The 19,149-nt window shown below is 40.6% G+C and overlaps 1 protein-coding gene across 6 annotated transcripts in view; it reads left to right on the top strand.

Moving 5' to 3' along the window:
* Positions 1–19,149, top strand: part of MAST4 (microtubule associated serine/threonine kinase family member 4) — a 570,307-nt gene that overhangs the window by 136,632 nt on the left and 414,526 nt on the right. For all 6 annotated transcript variants that reach the window (XM_040451692.1, XM_040451683.1, XM_040451673.1 and 3 more), the window contains exon 2: positions 8,840–8,993. In XM_040451692.1, coding sequence (XP_040307626.1) covers positions 8,840–8,993 — 154 coding nt within the window. The remainder of the gene's footprint in view (positions 1–8,839; positions 8,994–19,149) is intronic.

Genomic DNA, 19,149 nt, shown 5'->3' with positions numbered 1-19,149 from the left:
CCTCCCCTCTGACTTGAAATGGTGGATAGCTGAGAGTTGAGGAGTGTATTCTCTTCCTGCTTTGTTAATTGTGGTCTGAATCTTGAGTTATGTCGCTGATGGAGACATGATGGTACCAGGGGAATTTAATGACTTCAGATAAGTAAACAGTTTCAGGCATAGAGCAGATCCCTAAATAAAGGTCAGAGAAGCATCGAGAATATTAAAGTGACAGGAAAACAGGTGATACATATGCAAAGTCAAATCAGTATATTCCCTGTGCTTTCCCCAATGTCATGGTTCCTAAACTGAAGTGTGCAAAGTGCTATGTTTAAAAAAACTAACATAAAATTAGATTTTTTTTTTTTTTTTACATCTGTGGGCTATCGCATTTATTGCTTAATGTAAACATCACAGTTCAATGCCTGCTGTGTGGTGCTCTGTCCTTGGGACTGATAATATTGCTGGTGAGGCGTGTGTGTGTGTGTGTGTGTGTGTGTGTTTAGAGATGTTCATAAGCAAAGGAATTGACTTTCTTGAAGTTGAGTTGACAGACAAAAGTGGGATAGTGCTATCAAAGTGCTAATTTACATATTTCTCTCAGAAGAGAAGAAAGAAAATCAATTCTCATAAGAGATGAAACCAGTGGTGCGCTCTGTTTAGGTGAATGCCATTGTAGTTTGATCTAATAATGTATTTTGGGTTGTTTCTGAAACACTTTCTATTTTGCTAATTGAAGTTTGTGATTCAAAGAATTAATTAAAAACTGAAGATGGAAAATGATACTGGTATCTAGTACATCTCCCAGTTTAAATATGTTGGATTGATGTATTATTTTTCAAAACATGGTGTTCACTTGAGAAACTGAATTGCAATAAACAGCGAACTAGGTTGGGTAAATGAGAGTGGCTGGGGAAATTATTTGCTTAACAAACTCGTTGACATGATCACTTTTTGCTGCGATTCCATCTGTGCTCTGCCTCTGTCCCTTTTCTTGTTCTTACAAGGTTTTAAGATGACCTGAAATAATACATCACTCAGCAAGTTGAATAACTTAAAACACAGGTAAAGACGCACACATGAAAAGCGCGGATAGGACAGCATTTTTTAACGGCAACGTGATTGACATTTTATGCTGGGTAATTCTTTCTGGCTGGGGGCTCTTCTGTACCTTGTCCTGTGCTCAGTAGCACCTGTGCTCTCCAGCTAGTAGCTATCAGTGGCATCCTCTGCTCCTTTTCAGTTGAGAGAAGCTAAAATGAGACATAGCCAAATGTCCCCCTCGGTGGCACAATCACCACCACCTGGAAAACACTGCTAAAGAGGATGTTTCAGTCCATCCCACCTACTGCAACAGCGTACCATAGACTGGTTGGCTTATAAACAACCATTTATTTCTCAGAGTTTATTTTTCATCCACCTGTATCCTCTTGGAGGCTACTGAGTCCAAGAGCAAGCCCCTGGCAGATGTGGTGTCTGATGAGGGTTTGCTTCCTGGTTTATAGAAGTTCTAGCTCTGTCGTCACTTGGTTGAGGAAGCAAGAGAGCTCTGTGAGATCTCGATCTTGTGTATAATGGGCTAATGCTATGCAAGATGACTCCACTTTGATGACCTAATCATTTCCCAATGGTCCTGCCTCCAAACACCATCACACAGGGGTTAGTGTTCAACATACGAATTTGGGGGGAACACAAATAGTCCACAGCAGAGGGTAAAGTGGAATCCAGAGTGAAGTTTGTGCAGCAACCGGGCCCATGAAGTCTTGATGGAGATTGGGCCTACCACAGTTGGTGATGATGGGCTGCCCAGGCTTTGCCCTGTGATTTCTGGCGGTTGAATGAGAGAACTGTGATGAATTAGGTGGGGTTTCCAGGGTGCAAGCAGACTAGAAGCCAGCAGAAGCACACCTGATAGTACTGCAGAGAACCTAACAGCATTTCTCCAGGTTTCTATCTCACCAACCAGAAAGAAGCTTCTGGCAGGCAGGGAGTTTTGTCTGCCGCCGCGCCCAGGGGCAAACTTGGCACATAACTGCTTGTTTCATTAAGTTTCATTAAGAATTGTTTCATTAAGAGGATTCTTGACACGGAGGGCACTAATAGAGGTCCTTCCTCACTTGTTGGTACATGCAGAACTTCCATGGCTGTTTCTTACAGTATCATTAAATGGAAACATGCATTCTGGGTGGCACAGTCCACAATGAGAGCCAGCAAAATAAATGGGCCCCCCTGCAGCGTGGCCCAAGATGGTAGCTCAGTCAGTGTCTGACTCGGTCTGTGTAGTTAGATTTTAAGATGCTGGGGAAAGGAAGGTTGCATATTCTTCATGCAGTGGTGAGCCTGTGAAATGTTTCTTCACGATTTGAATAGTGTAGAATAGAGGTAAGAATTCAGAGGTGCCATTCAGAAGGGTCAGGTGAAAGCCATATGCTTTACCAGTCAACAAGCTGGGAGAAAGTGGAACTTGAGCTGAATGAACTACGGTGACAGTTATGGGCAGCATTCTTAGTTAATGAGTGCTTTAACGTGCCAAGCACTGTGTTAAGCCCTTTTCATTCATCATCCACCTGTATCCTCCCCATCTCTTAGGCTCATACTTGAGAGAGGAGTCAAGTAGTTTGGCCAAGGCATGGCACTGTGATGCTGCCCCTGAGAGTTCAGATTTGGGTTAGGCTCCTTCCATGCACGCTGAACACCCTATAGCTTGAGAATCACAGCTGGGAATAATTGTAAAGCAGTACAAGCCAAGTTCTCCTCTGAGCCATAAAGAAAAGTAAGACAACTCAGTAAAATCGTAATCCGTGTAATTTCCTTGCAAACCATTTGTGATGAAGTACACATGCAGAGATGTTTGCGAATGAGGTGACTTCCTCTATGGCAATTTCAATAACCAGCGCAGCTAACATTTATTCTACACTTACTATGTTCTGTGCATGTTTTAAGTGCGTATATGAATTCTTTTAATCTCCACAACAACCACAGGAGATAGTATTACTACTAACGTTTTGTGGGTGAGGAAACGAGCATAGAAATAGTTAATTGTCTTAATTAGGATGGTAAGCATTGACTTTTCTAACTACTGCTAAATTAGTATGAATCTGGTAATGACTGTCTTAAAGATAGAACTCTATTCTGTCAAATTTTAAAATGTTGTTTATAGGTTTTGGTCTAAAAGTAAATAAAACCCTGTGAAGTACAGTCAGTTCAGGTTGCTCATTTGATTCCTTTTTGGATGGAGGCAGTAGAACAGGTAATTAAGATTATAAGCATAGTCTATGCAATTTGTTAATTATTCATTTTATACCATAAGTTTCTTAGAATATTTAATATCAAGAAACAGAATAACTGAACCTGGTCTTCATAACCCCATGTTACTAGTCAGTCTCTTACTCTTTTTTTCTTTTCTTTTCTTTTCTTTTTTTTTTTTTAGCATAAAAAAGACTACTGGTGAGCCTCATTGTGTATGCAAGTGACATTGATGATCCAGGTGAACTAATGAACTTTGGCCTTAGGGCACATGCATTCTGGATGGGTCTTTAAAATGCATGTCCCACATCTTGGGAATGAATGGGGAATTACAGCAAAGAGAAGAGAGTGTAGGGAAAGGCTTGGATTGATAGACACAACTGAATATGCTCGTTAGGATATAGTTAAGAGGCCGAATAATTCATTATTTAGAAATCACCTTCAGAGGCAGCGGTGTTAAAAAAAATTAGCATATTAGTTTGTATATAGAAAGATTCTTTAAAAAGGTGACGTTTGCTATAACCTCAGGGTCTTTTTCATACATGAAACGTTCAGTTTTGTCAAAATGCTATGGACTGCATTTAGCATTTTCACCTTGAGTAACGTTTAATGTAATCTTATTCAGCTTTGTCCAACAGTAAAAACTGTTAATTGTACGTGGTCTTTGTTTTTTGGTTATATTTTAAACGAAATACCAGAGATTGCCATTCATTTGTTCTTTCAACCAATGTTTACATGGTGCCTTTTATATAGAGCAGTGGACAAATGGAACAGACTAGTATGTAATTTCATGCAACTTAGGATCTAGTGGGAGAAGGAAAACAAATATAGAAGATCTAACATGGGGTGAGAGATGCTAAAAAGAAACATAAAGAAGGAATGAAGCAGTGGGCATGCTGTTTTACACAAAGCAGTTGGAGAACCCCCCATGGAAGACTGACTATTGAATAGAGACCTGGAGGGTGGGATTTTGATGGGGGGGGGGGCAGAGCATGATAGCTAATATCTGGAGTGCATCTCAAGCAGAGGCCATGCTCAAGGTAAGGGTGCTGGGTGGGAAGATGCCTGGAGCACAGGCCCAGGTGGAGCAAGTGAAATAGTAGGTGGGATCAGAGACTTGTGAGTAGAGATGGAAGGACCCGTAGGGCATTGCCAGGACTTTGGGTTTTGCTCTGGGTGAGGGGAAGGGGAGGCCAGAGGACCCCAGCAGACGATGTGGAGCATCTGGCTTATGTTTTAGATGGTTGCTGGCTGCGGTGCTGAGACAAGGATGGAAACAGGTCTGGATGGCAGGGATAAGCTTGGTAGCAGTAGGAATGGGGAAGTGATTGGATTCTGCATATGTGTATTTTGGAGGTTAGTTTAGAGGAATTGGATATGGAGTGAACACAGAAGTTCAGAATAATTGTAAGGTTTGTGACTTGACTAGCTAGATAAAAGGACTTGCAATTTAATGAAATGGAAAAACAGGTTTATGTCCATATGATCACTGTGATGGTGTAGAAACTGTGAATTAGAGAACTTTTGTGCTCGAGTGTGAGTGTATCTGGAGGGGAGGTTGGAGAAAATAGTTAAGAAGGCTGCAAGTTGAATGTTCATTGAAAGTTTGGATATGCCCTTTTAGAAAGAGAGGACGGTACTCCTGGGGGCTATAGCCATAGAAGAATAAACCCATGGTCCGTGTTTGGAGATGATGGTGGTGGGGATGGCAGAGACACTAAAAATAAGATCAAGATTCCTTGGTAATTTGCCTTTACCTGTATTTTCATTCATTCATTCATTCATTCATTCATTCATTTTATTTATTTATTCATTCATTCAATTTATTTTTTGAGAGAGAGAGAGAGAGAGAGCACGAGTGGAGGAGGGGCAGAGAGAGAGAGAGGGAGAGAGACAATCCCAAGCAGGCTCTATGCTGTCAGCACAGAGCCCTACTCGGGAATCGATTGCACCAACTAGGAGATCATGATCTGAGCTGAAATCAAGATCGGATGCCTAACCAACTGAACCACTCAGGCACTCCTACCTGTACTTTTAATTCATTTTCACTGATGGTAGAAGCCATATTGTGACAGTGATGGGTTCTTCTCTTTTTCTCAGCCTGAGCATTGTAAACAGCCAACAGTGAATGGAGGTGATAAACTCAAAAACCACAGATGCGGAGTTCTGGTGATAAGCTTCTCAATAGGACTGAGAATTTTGGAAACTTTGCACTAAATGTGCATCAGACTTCTAGTAGTTGTATTATAGTTTCCGTACACCCTTTGTTCTCTAAGATGCTTCCATGCTTCCTGTGATAGACTGCTAGCAACAGAAGTTGTTGACATGTATGTGGTGTGTTTGGTCCCTATATGTCTGACTTCGACATTTAATGATATGCCACTGGACCTCTTCAAACTGTTTTGTGGTCCTTGGAACTGCAGGAGGATGAGAAAACTAAACTGGGAAGCTTTGGGCAAATGGGATCCACCACAAATCAATATTTGCTATTGGTGAATGAGGTAAGGTTGTGTTTCTGCAGAATGTGTCTTTGCAGGCTAGTTTGTGGCTAGCAGTGACTAGGTAAGTATGTGACAAGGGAAGAGGGCTATCTCTTGATAGGAATGCATTGTCTGCTTGGTGACAAAAATTAGAAGTCTGTGAAGCAGGCATGATAAGTTCAGGCTTCATTGTTTGGTTTAAAGACAAGCTCTGTCGTTAGCTGAGCTTCCTGTAGTATGAAGACGTGGGGAGTTTGGAAAAGTTGGAAAACATTAAACAGGAATCCTTTAAAGGGCTGTGTCTGAAGTGATAAGTTTGATGTCTACCATAAGCTCTAGGGTGTGATGAAATATTTGCCATTGGAGTATGAGTGTTTGAATCAGGACAAAAAATGAAAAAGAAATCGCAGGGTACAGTGGACCATTTTGAGAAGCTTTGACTAATTGTAGAAAGAACATTGAGCCCCTGACAAGCCAGCAAATTTGGAAAAATGATCTATTTAGAGAGAGCCCTGTTGGGATTGTGATTTGATGTGAAGAAGGAAATGGGATCCTGGAACATGGTGCTACGCTTACAGGTTTTTCTTCTTAGACTGTGTTTGAAACGTTGACAGCCCTCACAGTTCACTGACTCCATTTTCCCAGATTTAAAATAATATTCCCCTCTTGAGGTTGCGGTTCTGATTAGAAATGCCGGGTTATGGACTAATAGCTCATGGCTATATATGTGATGAAATAGATTTTCTTTTTTGTTTGTTTTCTTTTACTTTTTTCTTGATTTCCTTCCTCGCCTGCATTTGTTTCATCTTCTAGGGCTTTGTTTGGAAATATGTAAGGAAATCACATAATTCTTACTTAGGAATTATCTTCCTTCTTATTTTTCCACCCTCTGTTAACTTGTGATAAAACACTCTTCCCTAGAGAGAGTAATTGTAATTCTGCAAGCTGAAAAATTTAACTTCAGGTGAAAAAGAAGGAGCAGAAGTTGATGAACCCTTAAACAATAAATATTTGTATTTGATGCAGCTGCCACTAGTAATTGGGAGAAAATAACTAAGTGGAATGGACTCTAAGTCACTCAGATGCTCTCAGGGGTTCTGGATGCATTTACGGGATCCAGTAGCTGGCTATTGGGGAACGTTGTGTTGAATGTCTGTGACACATTGCCACCTTGTGGCTGCAAGCTTTCTTTTTAAGGCAGAAGCAAATTCCTAGTATTGAGTCCACATGGTAGAATCTTATTTTATATTTTCCCTACTATTTATAATTCAAGGTGATAACGAAAGATTTGAGACACTTAAAAGGATACCTGTAATACAGGGTAGGAGAATTGAAGAGAATGTCCTTGTTCTCAGAAGAGGCATATTGAAGTTTTGGGGGGTGAAGATCCATAATGCGTGCAACTCTCCACTGTGTGGGGGTGGGAGAAGACAGAAGAAGAGAGAGCAAAGGTAGTATGGCAAAAGGTGGTAAAGGGAATACGGGTGCTCACTGTCATTGCCAAGAAAAAAGAAAAAAGAAAAAAAAAACAGAGTAAAGGCATAAAATGGAGCCATGAAGGAGACAAAAATAACTTCTACATTGTATAATGATCAGACCACATTTGAACCACTGATTGCTTTCTGCATTTTCCAGTAGCTGATGTGTCACTGTCCAGGGTTCTCTTGCTCCAATTTTGTGTCCATAAGGTTTGAGGCCAGAGTATCTAAAATTCGATCCAAACCTTCTTAGAGGCTGTCCTAAGTAGAATGCTGTTGTAATGAACAGCAGACTCAACAAATAGCTTCCAAAAGTACAATCTGGGATCTTTTCCCTACTGATCTGCTTTGATCCTGGAGTGGAGGCACTGCTAGTTTTTCGAGGACCTCTCACAATAATACTAAGTGGCCATGAAATACAGTAAGAAATTGACCAGCATTGAGTTTGAGGTGGTTACTTACTGACAAGTGCTTGAAGCCCAGGTCTGTTCTACCCCACTGCACTTGGGAGGAGTTACTCATAGGCAGGGTTAAATTTCTTTTTGTGCCATCGTTTTGAGTATGCTGCACCACGTAGGCAAAATAGATCCATGATAGTGCTAATCTGCAAAAATTCAGACAGATATAACCAGATAGCTGTTTCTCTACCCATGAACACAAAGCAAAGCAAATCTCAGTGAAGCATCCCTAAAAATGCTCAGATTTGAGCAGCGCTACTGAAGTCTTGTCTGAATTTAAATTTCTACAAAGTTTTTTTTCTGTGGCATTTGGAATTTCCACGAATACCTTTTGTACTCCTTTCTTGTTCTTAATAACCATCTGGATAGATGTATATGCAAATGAGTATTTTTGTCCTCAGTAACCATCTATATATATATATGTATATGTATATATATATTGCATATATACTCTGAAGGTGAACATTTTAGAAGATGTGGCCCTATTCAAGTTTGAAAGGTTTTCTTAGAAAAGGAGGACAGATCTTGAAATAAGTGTTGTGACACAAGGGATTCTTTTTGTAGAAAGCTGTCTCTTGAAGTGATTTTAGTTTCTCTGATTCTTGTGACAGGTTTTCTTTTAAAAGGCTATAAAGTGATATAGGGATGTATTGATTTGCATTAAGGGATGTGGTGCTGAGAAATTTCCCTTCCCTGCATGTATCTGTGAGCACCAGAAGTCTGTGGATTTTCTTTTGTGAACTACTAAAGAAGTGATCTATTGATTCTCTTTAGAACAATACTACTCATTTTTTAGAGACATCATGGCCCACAGAACGACATATACCTTATACAGTGAGTAAGGACACACACATACAAGTATAACTTAATCAGGCGATTCATGAAACTGTGATTTTCCTTTGTTGGACTCTAACAACTTCTGCTACATTTAAACGAATCCTGGTTAGATCTACTAAATTTGGTTTCATGACCCACTAATTTGTTGGGACCCGCACTTTAAACGTCACTGCTGTTGAGATTTTGCGGTACGCCAGAATGTGCTCCAGATGTAGCACACAACAGTGAAACCCTGCATTCTCTAAAGTAACCACAATAAGAACAGGCTTGGGAGAGAGGGATTTGGAGAAGGATAAGCAAGGGGGCTGGTGGGTGTTGAGAGTGTCCTCAGCCTGTGATGCCCCTGTGTTTGTCTCTACAGCTTGACCACATACTGTCACCTCCGCCCATGCCGTTTCGGAAATGCAGCACCCCGGATGTGACTTCTGGTCCTGCAAAGTCACTGAAGTTTAAAAGACAGCTGAGTGAGGACGGGCGAGAGCTGAGGCGGGGAAGCCTGGGAGGAGCTCTCACAGGTGAGTCCTGAATGACTGACGCGCAAGAGGAGGAATTGCCTTGACTCACTGGCGGGTCCTCCCAGGTGGTGTGAAAATTGGCCTGCTTTGGAATGGGCCTGGCCCTCTGCAGACCCTTTGGTGAAATCTAATGCAATCCAGAGAGCACTAAAATTGAGAATTTTATTGTTTCAAATTTTTATTTAAATTCCACTTAGGTAACAAACAGTGTACTCCTGGTGTCAGGCATAGAATTCAGGGGTTCATCACTAATTTACTCCAGTCCTCATCCTAACAAGCTAAGTGGGTGATGGGTCTTAAGGAGGGCACGTGTTCTGAAATTGAGGATTTTACTGAGAAAGTTGACATACAACAGAAGGTACCTGCTAAAGCAGGTGTGTGTACAGATTTTGGCAAATTTACTTACTTTTTTATTTTTTTTTTATTTTTTTAATTTTTTTTTTAAATTTTCTTTTCAACGTTTATTTATTTTTGGGACAGAGAGAGACAGAGCATGAACAGGGGAGGGGCAGAGAGAGAGGGAGACACAGAATCGGAAACAGGCTCCAGGCTCTGAGCCATCAGCCCAGAGCCTGACATGGGGCTCGAACTCACGGACCGCGAGATCGTGACCTGGCTGAAGTCAGACGCTTAACCGACTGCGCCACCCAGGCGCCCCTACTTACTTTTTTAAATGTTTATATATTTTGAGAGAGAGAGAGCAGGGGAGGGGCAGAGAGAGAGAGAGAGAGGGAGACCTCTGCAGGTCTCTTCTCTGTCACCGCAGAGCACCATGTGGGGCTTGATCTCACCAACTGTGAGATTATGGCCTCAGCCAAAATCAAGACTTGACTGACGAAGCCAGCCAGGTGCCCCAATTCGGCAAATTTTATACACCAGCATAGCTACCACCACAGTCGAGATATAAAACCTTTCCTGTGCCCTGTTTTTGTCTTACCTGCTCTCATCCCTCATTTCTTGGCCCCAGGCGACCAGCGATCTGCTTTTCCTCACTGCAGATTCGATATACCTCGAGAATTTAACATTAATAGAATCAAACGGTACATGTTCTTTTGTGTCAGGCTTCTTTTGCTCAGTATGTTTTTAAGATTCATCTGTGTTGGTGCATGCATCAGTAGTGTATATTGAACTTTATAAGGAACTGCCAAACTGTTTCCAAAATTGTACCGTTTTACATTCCCACCAGCGACAGATGAGCAATCTAATTGCTCTGCATTCTTGCCAACTTGTGGTATTGCCAGGTATTGAGTTGTTTTTTGATTTTAGTCATTTTAATGGATAGATAGTCATATCACATCAGGGATTTATTTTGTATGTTCTTGATGACTTAAGTGGTGTTGAACATCTTTGCATGTGCTTATTGGACGTTCGTTTATCATTTGTGAAATGTCTTCACAGCTTTCATCCTTTTATTTTCCTTCTCACCCATTTTTCAATCATGTTGTTAAATTTAATTTAAACATTTTTGAATACAGAGAAAACACAAATCACTTGTATTGACTTGAAACATAGCCAGCCTAAGATAATTTAAAGTGCTTTGAAGTAACTCACCATATAAATTTTTCATATTACTCACCTTTAAATCACTGAAGGTTATTTCTTTTTCTTTCTGAGTGCTTTTTTCTGTGAATATAAATATCTTTGGACAAACTGGTTTTTATTTTATTATTCTTTATATGTTTGTTTTTGAGAGAGAGCATGCACATGTGGAGGAGGGGCAGAGCAAGAGGGAGAGAGAGAATCCCAAGCAGGCTCCACACTGTCAGCACAGAGCCCGATGTGGGGCTCAGTCTCACAAACCGTGAGATCATGACCTGTGCTGAAATCAAAAATTGGACACTTAAGCAACTGAGCCACCCAGGGGCCCAAGAAACAGATTATTAAGTCCCAAAGCAGAGTTTTCTCTGTATATGACAAGTTTTCTCTGCCAGTTCCTAAATGGTCTGAAAAGTAAGTTGAGTTATTCACATTTTTTGGAGAATCCTGGATTTTGACTTCTGAGAGATAAATTTCTGGTAACACCAAGGATTCTGTCATAGGCTCAGTAGACTTTAGAACATTTGACGCATTGTGGCATACTGCAGGGTGAAATTGACCTCAGGCCAAGGGGAAGAAATTCACCAAAGACTGCTTCACTTCACTAAGTTTAGGCAAATGTTCATACTTGAGTTATACTGATATTCTTTGAACGCTTGTGAGGATATTTTTCTTTGCTTTCCTTTACAGATTGAGACTATTTGCTTTTTTAAGCGGGAGATCCTAAACATTGTTTAGTCCAACCCTTTTTTGTAAGAGGAGAAATTAAATCTTAATGGTTAAAAGACTCATCCCTTTCCTTACTCATTTCACTTAGGAAGTTTACTTACTTTGGTTATACTATTTTTGACCAAAAGGAGGGGCAGTAATGATTCTCTCCAATTTTTGCTAGAGGAGTACACTTAAAGCTTTAAAACAATGCAGAGGTATAGCTCTTGATGCAGATAAATGACCTGAGTCATGAAATTTGGCCTACAGCTTAAAAAAAAAAATCTGAAGTTGATTCCCATTTCATAATCTCAATAGCTCTAGCAATCCTACTCTTAAAAATTTAGTGTGCTATATATACAGTTTATTTTATTTTATTTTATTTTAGTTTAGTTTAGTTTAGTTTAGTTTAGTTTTTATTTATTTTTGAGACAGAGAGAGACAGAGCATGAACGGGGGAGGGTCAGAGAGAGGGAGACACAGAATCTGAAACAGGCTCCAGGCTCTGAGCTGTCAGCACAGAGCCTGACGCAGGGCTCGAACTCACTGACCGTGAGATCATGACCTGAGCCGAAGTCGGTCGCTTAACCAACTGAGCCACACAGGCGCCCCTATTTTATTTTTTTATATACACCTTTACATTTTTATATATACTCCTATATGATTAAATGTCAGGTTATGTAATTTTCAAAAATGTTTATTAGCCCTTGAGAGAGAGAGAGAGAGAGAGCGCTTAAAAGAATCTCATGAATGTCAGTTTTTAAAAACAGTTTCTTGTAAGTTTGAGTAGAATATGAAGAAAACATTCTAATTGGTCCTCTAAATAGCTTAGCTAAGGATTTGATGAAAGAATTTATGCCAAGCCCTTAGCCCAGCCATGGGTGGCTATGAATATTATGTGCAGCATGGATTGAATTTGGGGTGTTTGCACTTGGTGGGGAACTTGGGCTTCTGAACATCAGTTTGGATCCTTTATCCATTGAGTTTCCATCTGTCTCAGGCACTGTGCCAGTATTGGGTTGCAGTAGAAAGAAAACATCATTTCTGATCTTGAAGAAAGAGTTTCTACTAGTAATAGGCACCTGTGAATTATCACATGTGATCTTACCTTGGGATATACTTGTTGCTAAACTTAATTAAGTCAAAGTAACTGGTTTTGCCATCAGAAATCTGTACCTGATATATTTTGTAACATCAAGACCAGCCATCTTCATATTGCTTAGCTTTGTTTTAATCTTAAAGACTCTTTTCTTTGGCAATTTTTTACTGCTTTCTTTAAACAAAGATTCTGTGAAGGCTTATAGCTTAAAATTTTTGCCACTCAGTTATCCTTGATAAGTTTCATTGAACTCTGCTTTTTGAGGGGAAGATCTATGATGTTTTCATCTAGTTGTCACTAATAATAATGAGAGCTAACCTTGAGAGCTTGCTATGTAGCATGCATTGTTTTTAGGGAATTATATTTATTGCCTTAATTTTTTCTTAAACATCTTTATCCCCCTATGAGGGGCAGTCTTATCCCCATGTTACAGATGAAAAAACTGAGGAACAAATAGTTTGACTGAATTGCACAAGATCATGGTGTTCACAAACAGCAGAGCCAAGATTTGAGCCTGAGCATTGTGGCTCCGAAGTCCATTCTTGTAAATACTGCACTGTTCGTAATGCAGAGGTACCCGTAGGTTTCTAGTAAACTCCAGCAGGGTTAATTGGAGTGAATGCTAGGGGGGAAAATCTTTGCTCATTTGGAATCCAGGGCTGACTCAATCTATAGGGATCCTGGTCCCTTAATTGCAAAAGTAAATTAAAACTATACAATTAATAATTAAACAATTACACATTTGTTAACCCAGCCATTCTATGTCTCCCATTTCATCACAAGGAAATAGTTGTGAATGGGTGCAGAGAAATAACAATAGTGATATTTAGATCAGCATCATTTATTAGAATTAAAATTGCTTATCATCTAACTACCTGGCAAAAGATATTGGCTAAACGTATTATAGTATACACATAAAATAGTAATTGTAAACATTAAATATCATGTAGTAAAAGAATATGTTGTAACATTGACATAGTTTCCCAATATGTTTTTAATATGAAATTCCATTGTTCAGTGGTCTCATGGCCTTGATTGCTTCCTAGGTTTTGCTATAAATGTAAGGAAATAATTGTATATATAACAAGGGGGAGGAAGACAGTTCCTGGGATGGTTGTTGACTGGGTTCCCTTTAAAAATGGGCACGTGAAGGATGTTATGGCCTTCTTTTACACCCTGCAGTTCTATCCATGAGACACGTTTTGCCACTGAGATTTCCTGAGGCATTAAGTGGTTTATCAGTTGGTGACAATATTGTATAACTACAAACTTTCATTGGCAGACAAGTATTTCTTATTTACATGGTTGCAGGTCAGCTGGGTTTTGGATCATTTTATCTGGGCTCTGCTAGGATTGGGTCTAAGATGCTATTTGAGTCCGGATTTGCACAATGTGTCTGTCTTCTTTCTTGGACCAGCAGCTAGGCAAGGCATCATATTCTGGTAAAAGACAGGAGCATGAGAGTGCATATCCACCAGCTCAGGCATGCTTCAAGCCTCTGGGGACATCATGTCTTCTAATTTTGTATTGGCCAAAGCAAGTCACATGGTCAAGCCCAGAGTTAAGGGGTAGAAACATGTTCTACCCACATGGTATCTAGGCCAAGATGCAGATATATAACACTAATGCAGGGTAGGAAAGAATTGGGACCAATAATTCCATTTGTCATAATTAGCCTCTCTCTTTTTTTTTCTTTTGCCTTTACCTATTTTTTAATTATTACAGTGATACCTATTTAATGCAGACAAATGTAGACAAACTATCGGTACTTTTTCTTTTTCCAGGGCTAGCTTTTAAACAACAAACACAGAGTTGACTGTATTCAACTCTGTCTGATTTTTTTTTTTTTTAATTTTATTTTGGAGGCTAATGCTATCTTCTCTCTTTATGGCCTGCAACTTGCTAAGTAGGCAACCAGAAGCATCATGTAAACACTGAGCTTTGGGAACCCTGATGAGTAAGAGGAGTGTTATGCTAATCATTATACAGACCCTTAAGTCTAGGCATAAGTATGTGGTAATGTACCTGACAGTTCACAGCAAGGGATCTGCACAATGAAGGACAGAACCTTAGGATCTTGAGTCCTGGCTTCTTGATATGCAAAGCAGTGTCCTCAATCCAGGTCCTGAATTTCACAACTATGATACATATTGGAGCCCTAATGGTCAGAAAAGGCAGGATTCTTTTCCTTATGAGGAAAATTGTGTTTTTCAAAACTTACTGGCTTGTTTGGAGTGTAAAACAAAGGAATCTATATATGCTTGCAAGTTGCATCTAATAATAATAAACCAACTTTGTAGATAGTATAAACTAGAATTTGTAACAGCGTCGTGGTGTTCTATCTTGGGGAAAATATTGAGACATTTTTCTTTCTTGGACTATGGAAATCAGTTTGGAATAACATCTGAAAAATTTTTAAAAGCATTTCAGAGTGAATTTTACTTCAAGACGGAAAAGAAAAACAAACAACCCTATCCTAAAAAAAGCTTTTTTTTTTTCTTTTCTTTAAAATTAACCTGGCAGCCATTGTGTTTTAGTGCCGTGTGGAGGTTAATGGGTTTTGCATCCTAGAGGCCTCCTTAGCTTACTGGGTGAGACCAAGAATTCAGATTAAAGTGAATTTACATAAAATAAGACCTCATTTTTTTTTTTATGGGTAGCCTTGGTATTTAGTAAATATTGCTCCTAAAAGTTCTCCTTGATGCCCTAGATTTTTTATGTTCATAATTTCATCCAAAGAATGCCTATACAATGATGATGTGTGTTAGAATGCCATAACAAGCAAACCAAAACCTATCAGTGGCTTATCACAATGCTTATTTATTTCGTACTCATGTACATGTTTTTGGTTAGCAGGGAGCTGTCTTCCTCATGCTGAGTCAGGGACCCACGCTCCTTCCATCTTCTGGTTTTGTTCTTCCCTATGGCCTTAATATACTTTGCTTCTGGATGATAGAAGTAAGAAAAAAAAAAAGGAGAAAGCTTTCCGTCTTCTTAAAAGTCCCAGCCTAGAAGAGACACATTCTTCTTGTCCATTCACATTCTTTCTGTCAAGATTATGTCACATGGTCACAGCCACATGCCAGCCTGGTGCTGCTCTTGGGAGGAGATGAGGGGACTAGCATGGTCCTTCTGGGCCGTTGCCTATTTGTACAGCTACACAAGAGTCAGTGGCAACATGGCGCTTACTGAGTTGGGGAAGCCTGAGAGAGAAATAGGTCTTACTAAAGAAATAGAATGTGGTAATTTCCCTTCGCTAACTGGGTATGTCAGGACTGTGGGATCGCAAAAAGGGAGAGTTGTATTTTGAGAAGGAAAGAATTGGCTCCATGTCAGGAAGATGGCTCTAAATGGTTATTGGAATCTGCAGTATGGTCACTGATAACCTTGGGGACAGTAGTGAAGTGGGACGAAAAGCTAGAATGGAGTGGGTTAAGAGCAAACGGTAGTTAAGGAATGAGAGGTAGCTAGTGGGTAGACAGTTGAGTGTAGATAGCTCTCTTGAAAAGTGCTGCTGTGTAAGGGAGTAGACACATTGTGGGAGCTGGAAAAGTTTAAGGGGTCAAAAGGAGACCTCTTAGCGTAGGGTCCATGTGAGCATGTTTGTCAGGTGTTGAGAATGGCAGTGAAGAAAGCCAAAGTAAAGGGCTTCCGCAGGAACCTGGCAAGTTATCCAGAGCACATGTAAGAAGATGGGCTTTTTTATGGGAGAAGGGGCACTTCCTTTCTCGTCATCAGAGGAAGGAGATGAGAAAGGATGCAAAAGTGGATCTATGTCATGGAATACTATTCAGCAGTAAAAAGGAATGAACTATTGATGGGGATGGTGGCCTGGGTGAATCTCCAGAGAATTAGACTGCATTAAAAACAAAAAAAAAAAAAGCCTGCTGTGTGATTCCATTTGTGTATACCATTCTCAAAGTGACACGCTTGTAGAATTGGAGAACTGGTGAGCGGTTGCTGGGGCTTTAGGAGGGGGAGATGGGAGGGGAGTAAGTGTGGCTCTAAATCGATGACATGCGGGATCCTCTGCTGATGGACATGTTCTGTATCTTGACTGTGTCCAAGTCGTTATCCTGATGCTTATTGTACACTATGGTCTTGCGGAGCGTTACTGTTGAGGAAAACCCGGCAAAGCGTACCTGGGTTCTCTCTATATTATTTCTTACTACTGCATACGAATCTACATTTATCTCAAGAGAATAAGAAGTTTCATTTTTAAATGTCTCATTTCCATATCACTGCTGTCAATAAATTTTCTTGATAAAAAGTAGGTAGTTTAATAGATTTGGTAGCTTCGCTTTTCTCCATGCATTATGAGACCCCTGGGTAGCAGTTGGGAGGGTTATATGGGAGTCGAGTAGAGAGGGAAGTCACATGGCCTTGGAGAACAGGAAAGGAGCTGTAAATGTGGTAGGATTGCTTTGGAGCGTTAACAACCCATTTAAGGTCTGAGGTCATGAACTGCAAGTGAAGGCTATTGACATGTTTGAGGAAAAGGTAAGGCCCCAGTGAAATGTGTGTAGTGGGAACAGTACTTCCACAGAACATGGATAGCAGAGAACCCAGATTGAGGGTCGTGTGAAGGTAGTGGTGGGGAGAGTGAGGTTGAGCTGTTTAAGAACGAGTGGAGTTTTGGTGCCTTTGGTGGAATTTCTCAGTGGTGGAGCCAGAGCCCAAGGGAGTTTGGAAGGAGGAGTGGTAGTGGGCACTTGGGCATGTGGTTGTATTTGGGACTGAGCACTATGTGGGCTAAGTTGGGTTTACCCAGGCCCTGAAGGTTGAATGCAATGTTAGTATTTTGATATATGGCAAAATTGGAAACTCTTAGAGGGCAAAGACATTTGCAGTTGTTGTAAATGGTGCTCTTTTGTGGTACTTTCCATCTGGGTTCTTGGCTCTTGGACAACAGAGAAAAAAAATCCCGGATCCACTGAAAATTCACACTTAAGGTCGTACTGGTTTAAAAACATCCTATTTCTATTTGTTTTGCGATTTGCCAATACTTTAAAAATTGCCAGACTGGGGGCTCCTGGCTGGTTGGTTAAGCATCTGACTCTTGATTTGGGCTCAGGTCATGATCTCATGGTTCATGTGTTCCAACCTACATCACGCTCCATGCTAAATGAATAAATGAACCAATGAATCATTGAGTCAATGAATCAATGAGTCAATGAGTCAGTGAATCAGTGAATATCTCTCTCTCTCTCTCTCTCTCTGGGCTGAAGGCATGTAACTGGGAATAGGAATTTTTTTTTTTACATTAGTTGAGTGTTCTCTTAGAACTTATAAAATTGTATAGTTCATCAACAGTTGCTAAGAAAGTTGGAGGATGTCTACGCATTTTTCTGAGTCACCAAGCAGTCAAGAGGCAAATCCATTAGTACCTTCTTCCTGGTGAGAGTGCCTGCTTTTATTTTATTTATTTATTTATTTTAATTTTTTTTTTTAATGTTTATTTATTTTAGAGACAGAGAGAGACAGAGCATGAACAGGGGAGGGCCAGAGAGAGAGGGAGACACAGAATCTGAAACAGGCTCCAGGCTCTGAGCTGTCAGCACAGAGCCCGATGCGGGGCTCGAACTCACGGACGGCGAGATCATGACCTGAGCTGAAGTCGGCCCCTTAACCGACTGAGCCACCCAGGTGCCCCGAGAGTGCCTGCTTTTAAATAGTCTTTGAAATCATTGCTGTCTTCACTGCCCCTATGTCATTCTGTGTCTGGATGTTTTGTTGGTATCTAGGTGTTCTAATTACAAGATGACTCTTGTGGTGTATTTTTGTTATGCAATCTCTCCTTGCCAGAGTAGGCATAGCTCCAGAGACTTGAACTTAATGGGTCATGCAGCCACTTCCTTTGGCAGGTGCTGCCTCCCAGTGTCTGTCAGGTAGCCTTCTGCTGTGGCTCATCTCTCGTGCCAGTGGCCCACCAGTGTGTCATTGCTTCACCTGACAGAGTGATCACAAGGTGGTTCCCGGACCCTGGTGCCCTGCTGCCTCAAACTGACGTGTGGCCACCTTGTTCTGAGCCAGGCTGCAGAGACCTCTTTGAAAGTCAAATACATATCTCTTTCAGGCCTCTTGGACCAAGGAGGCCTTCCCAAGAGGTGAGGATGTCAGGCATGCTGGGAGAATTAATTAAGGGATGAGTCTAAATGAGGACTTGAAGAATCAAATGTGTTTTTCTTATACTGGAAATCAGATGAGAGACTAGGCTGTTTGCTTTGAAGTAGTGTGAGTTCCAGAGAGTGCTGGGAGCCATGCTAGGTCAGCAAATCTGGCTTTTCAGAAAGCCACTTGACAATTTTATACCAGATAGAAGGACTTCAAAATTAGTTCTGAGTGTTAATTAAGGTGTTGAAAGGAGACTCAGTTTCCCTTAAGCCTTTTGAGGTGCCTTCTGCAGACCAGAAAGTAGCTTGGGTCTTAAATCGCTGTTGGTCTAGAATTTCAAGGTCACTAGGGTAGGAAAATCAGTTGAATACTTACATAGAACTGAACCATTCTGACTTCCAAAATTGAGTTGGCCTTCTTGACCTTCAGCTGGGTGTGGTGGATGTTGCAAATCAAATGTGGTAAGGTCAGTTTTTGTTGGTATTATTTCATTTTATTTACTTTTTAAAAATCTTTTATATGTTTATTTTAAGAGAGACAGAGTGAGTGGGGGAGGGGTAGAGAGAGAGAGGGAGACAGAGAATCCCAAGCAGGCTCCGCACTACCAAGCACAGAGCTGGATGTGGGACTTGAACCCACGAAACCATGAGGTCTTGACATGATCCGAACAAAGAGTCACACGCTTAACAGACCGAGCCA

Source organism: Herpailurus yagouaroundi, unplaced genomic scaffold (assembly GCF_014898765.1).
Source record: "Herpailurus yagouaroundi ecotype Mexico unplaced genomic scaffold, PumYag 29, whole genome shotgun sequence".
Taxonomy (NCBI): Eukaryota; Metazoa; Chordata; class Mammalia; order Carnivora; family Felidae; genus Herpailurus; species Herpailurus yagouaroundi.
This window is presented reverse-complemented; position numbering and strand designations above follow the sequence as displayed.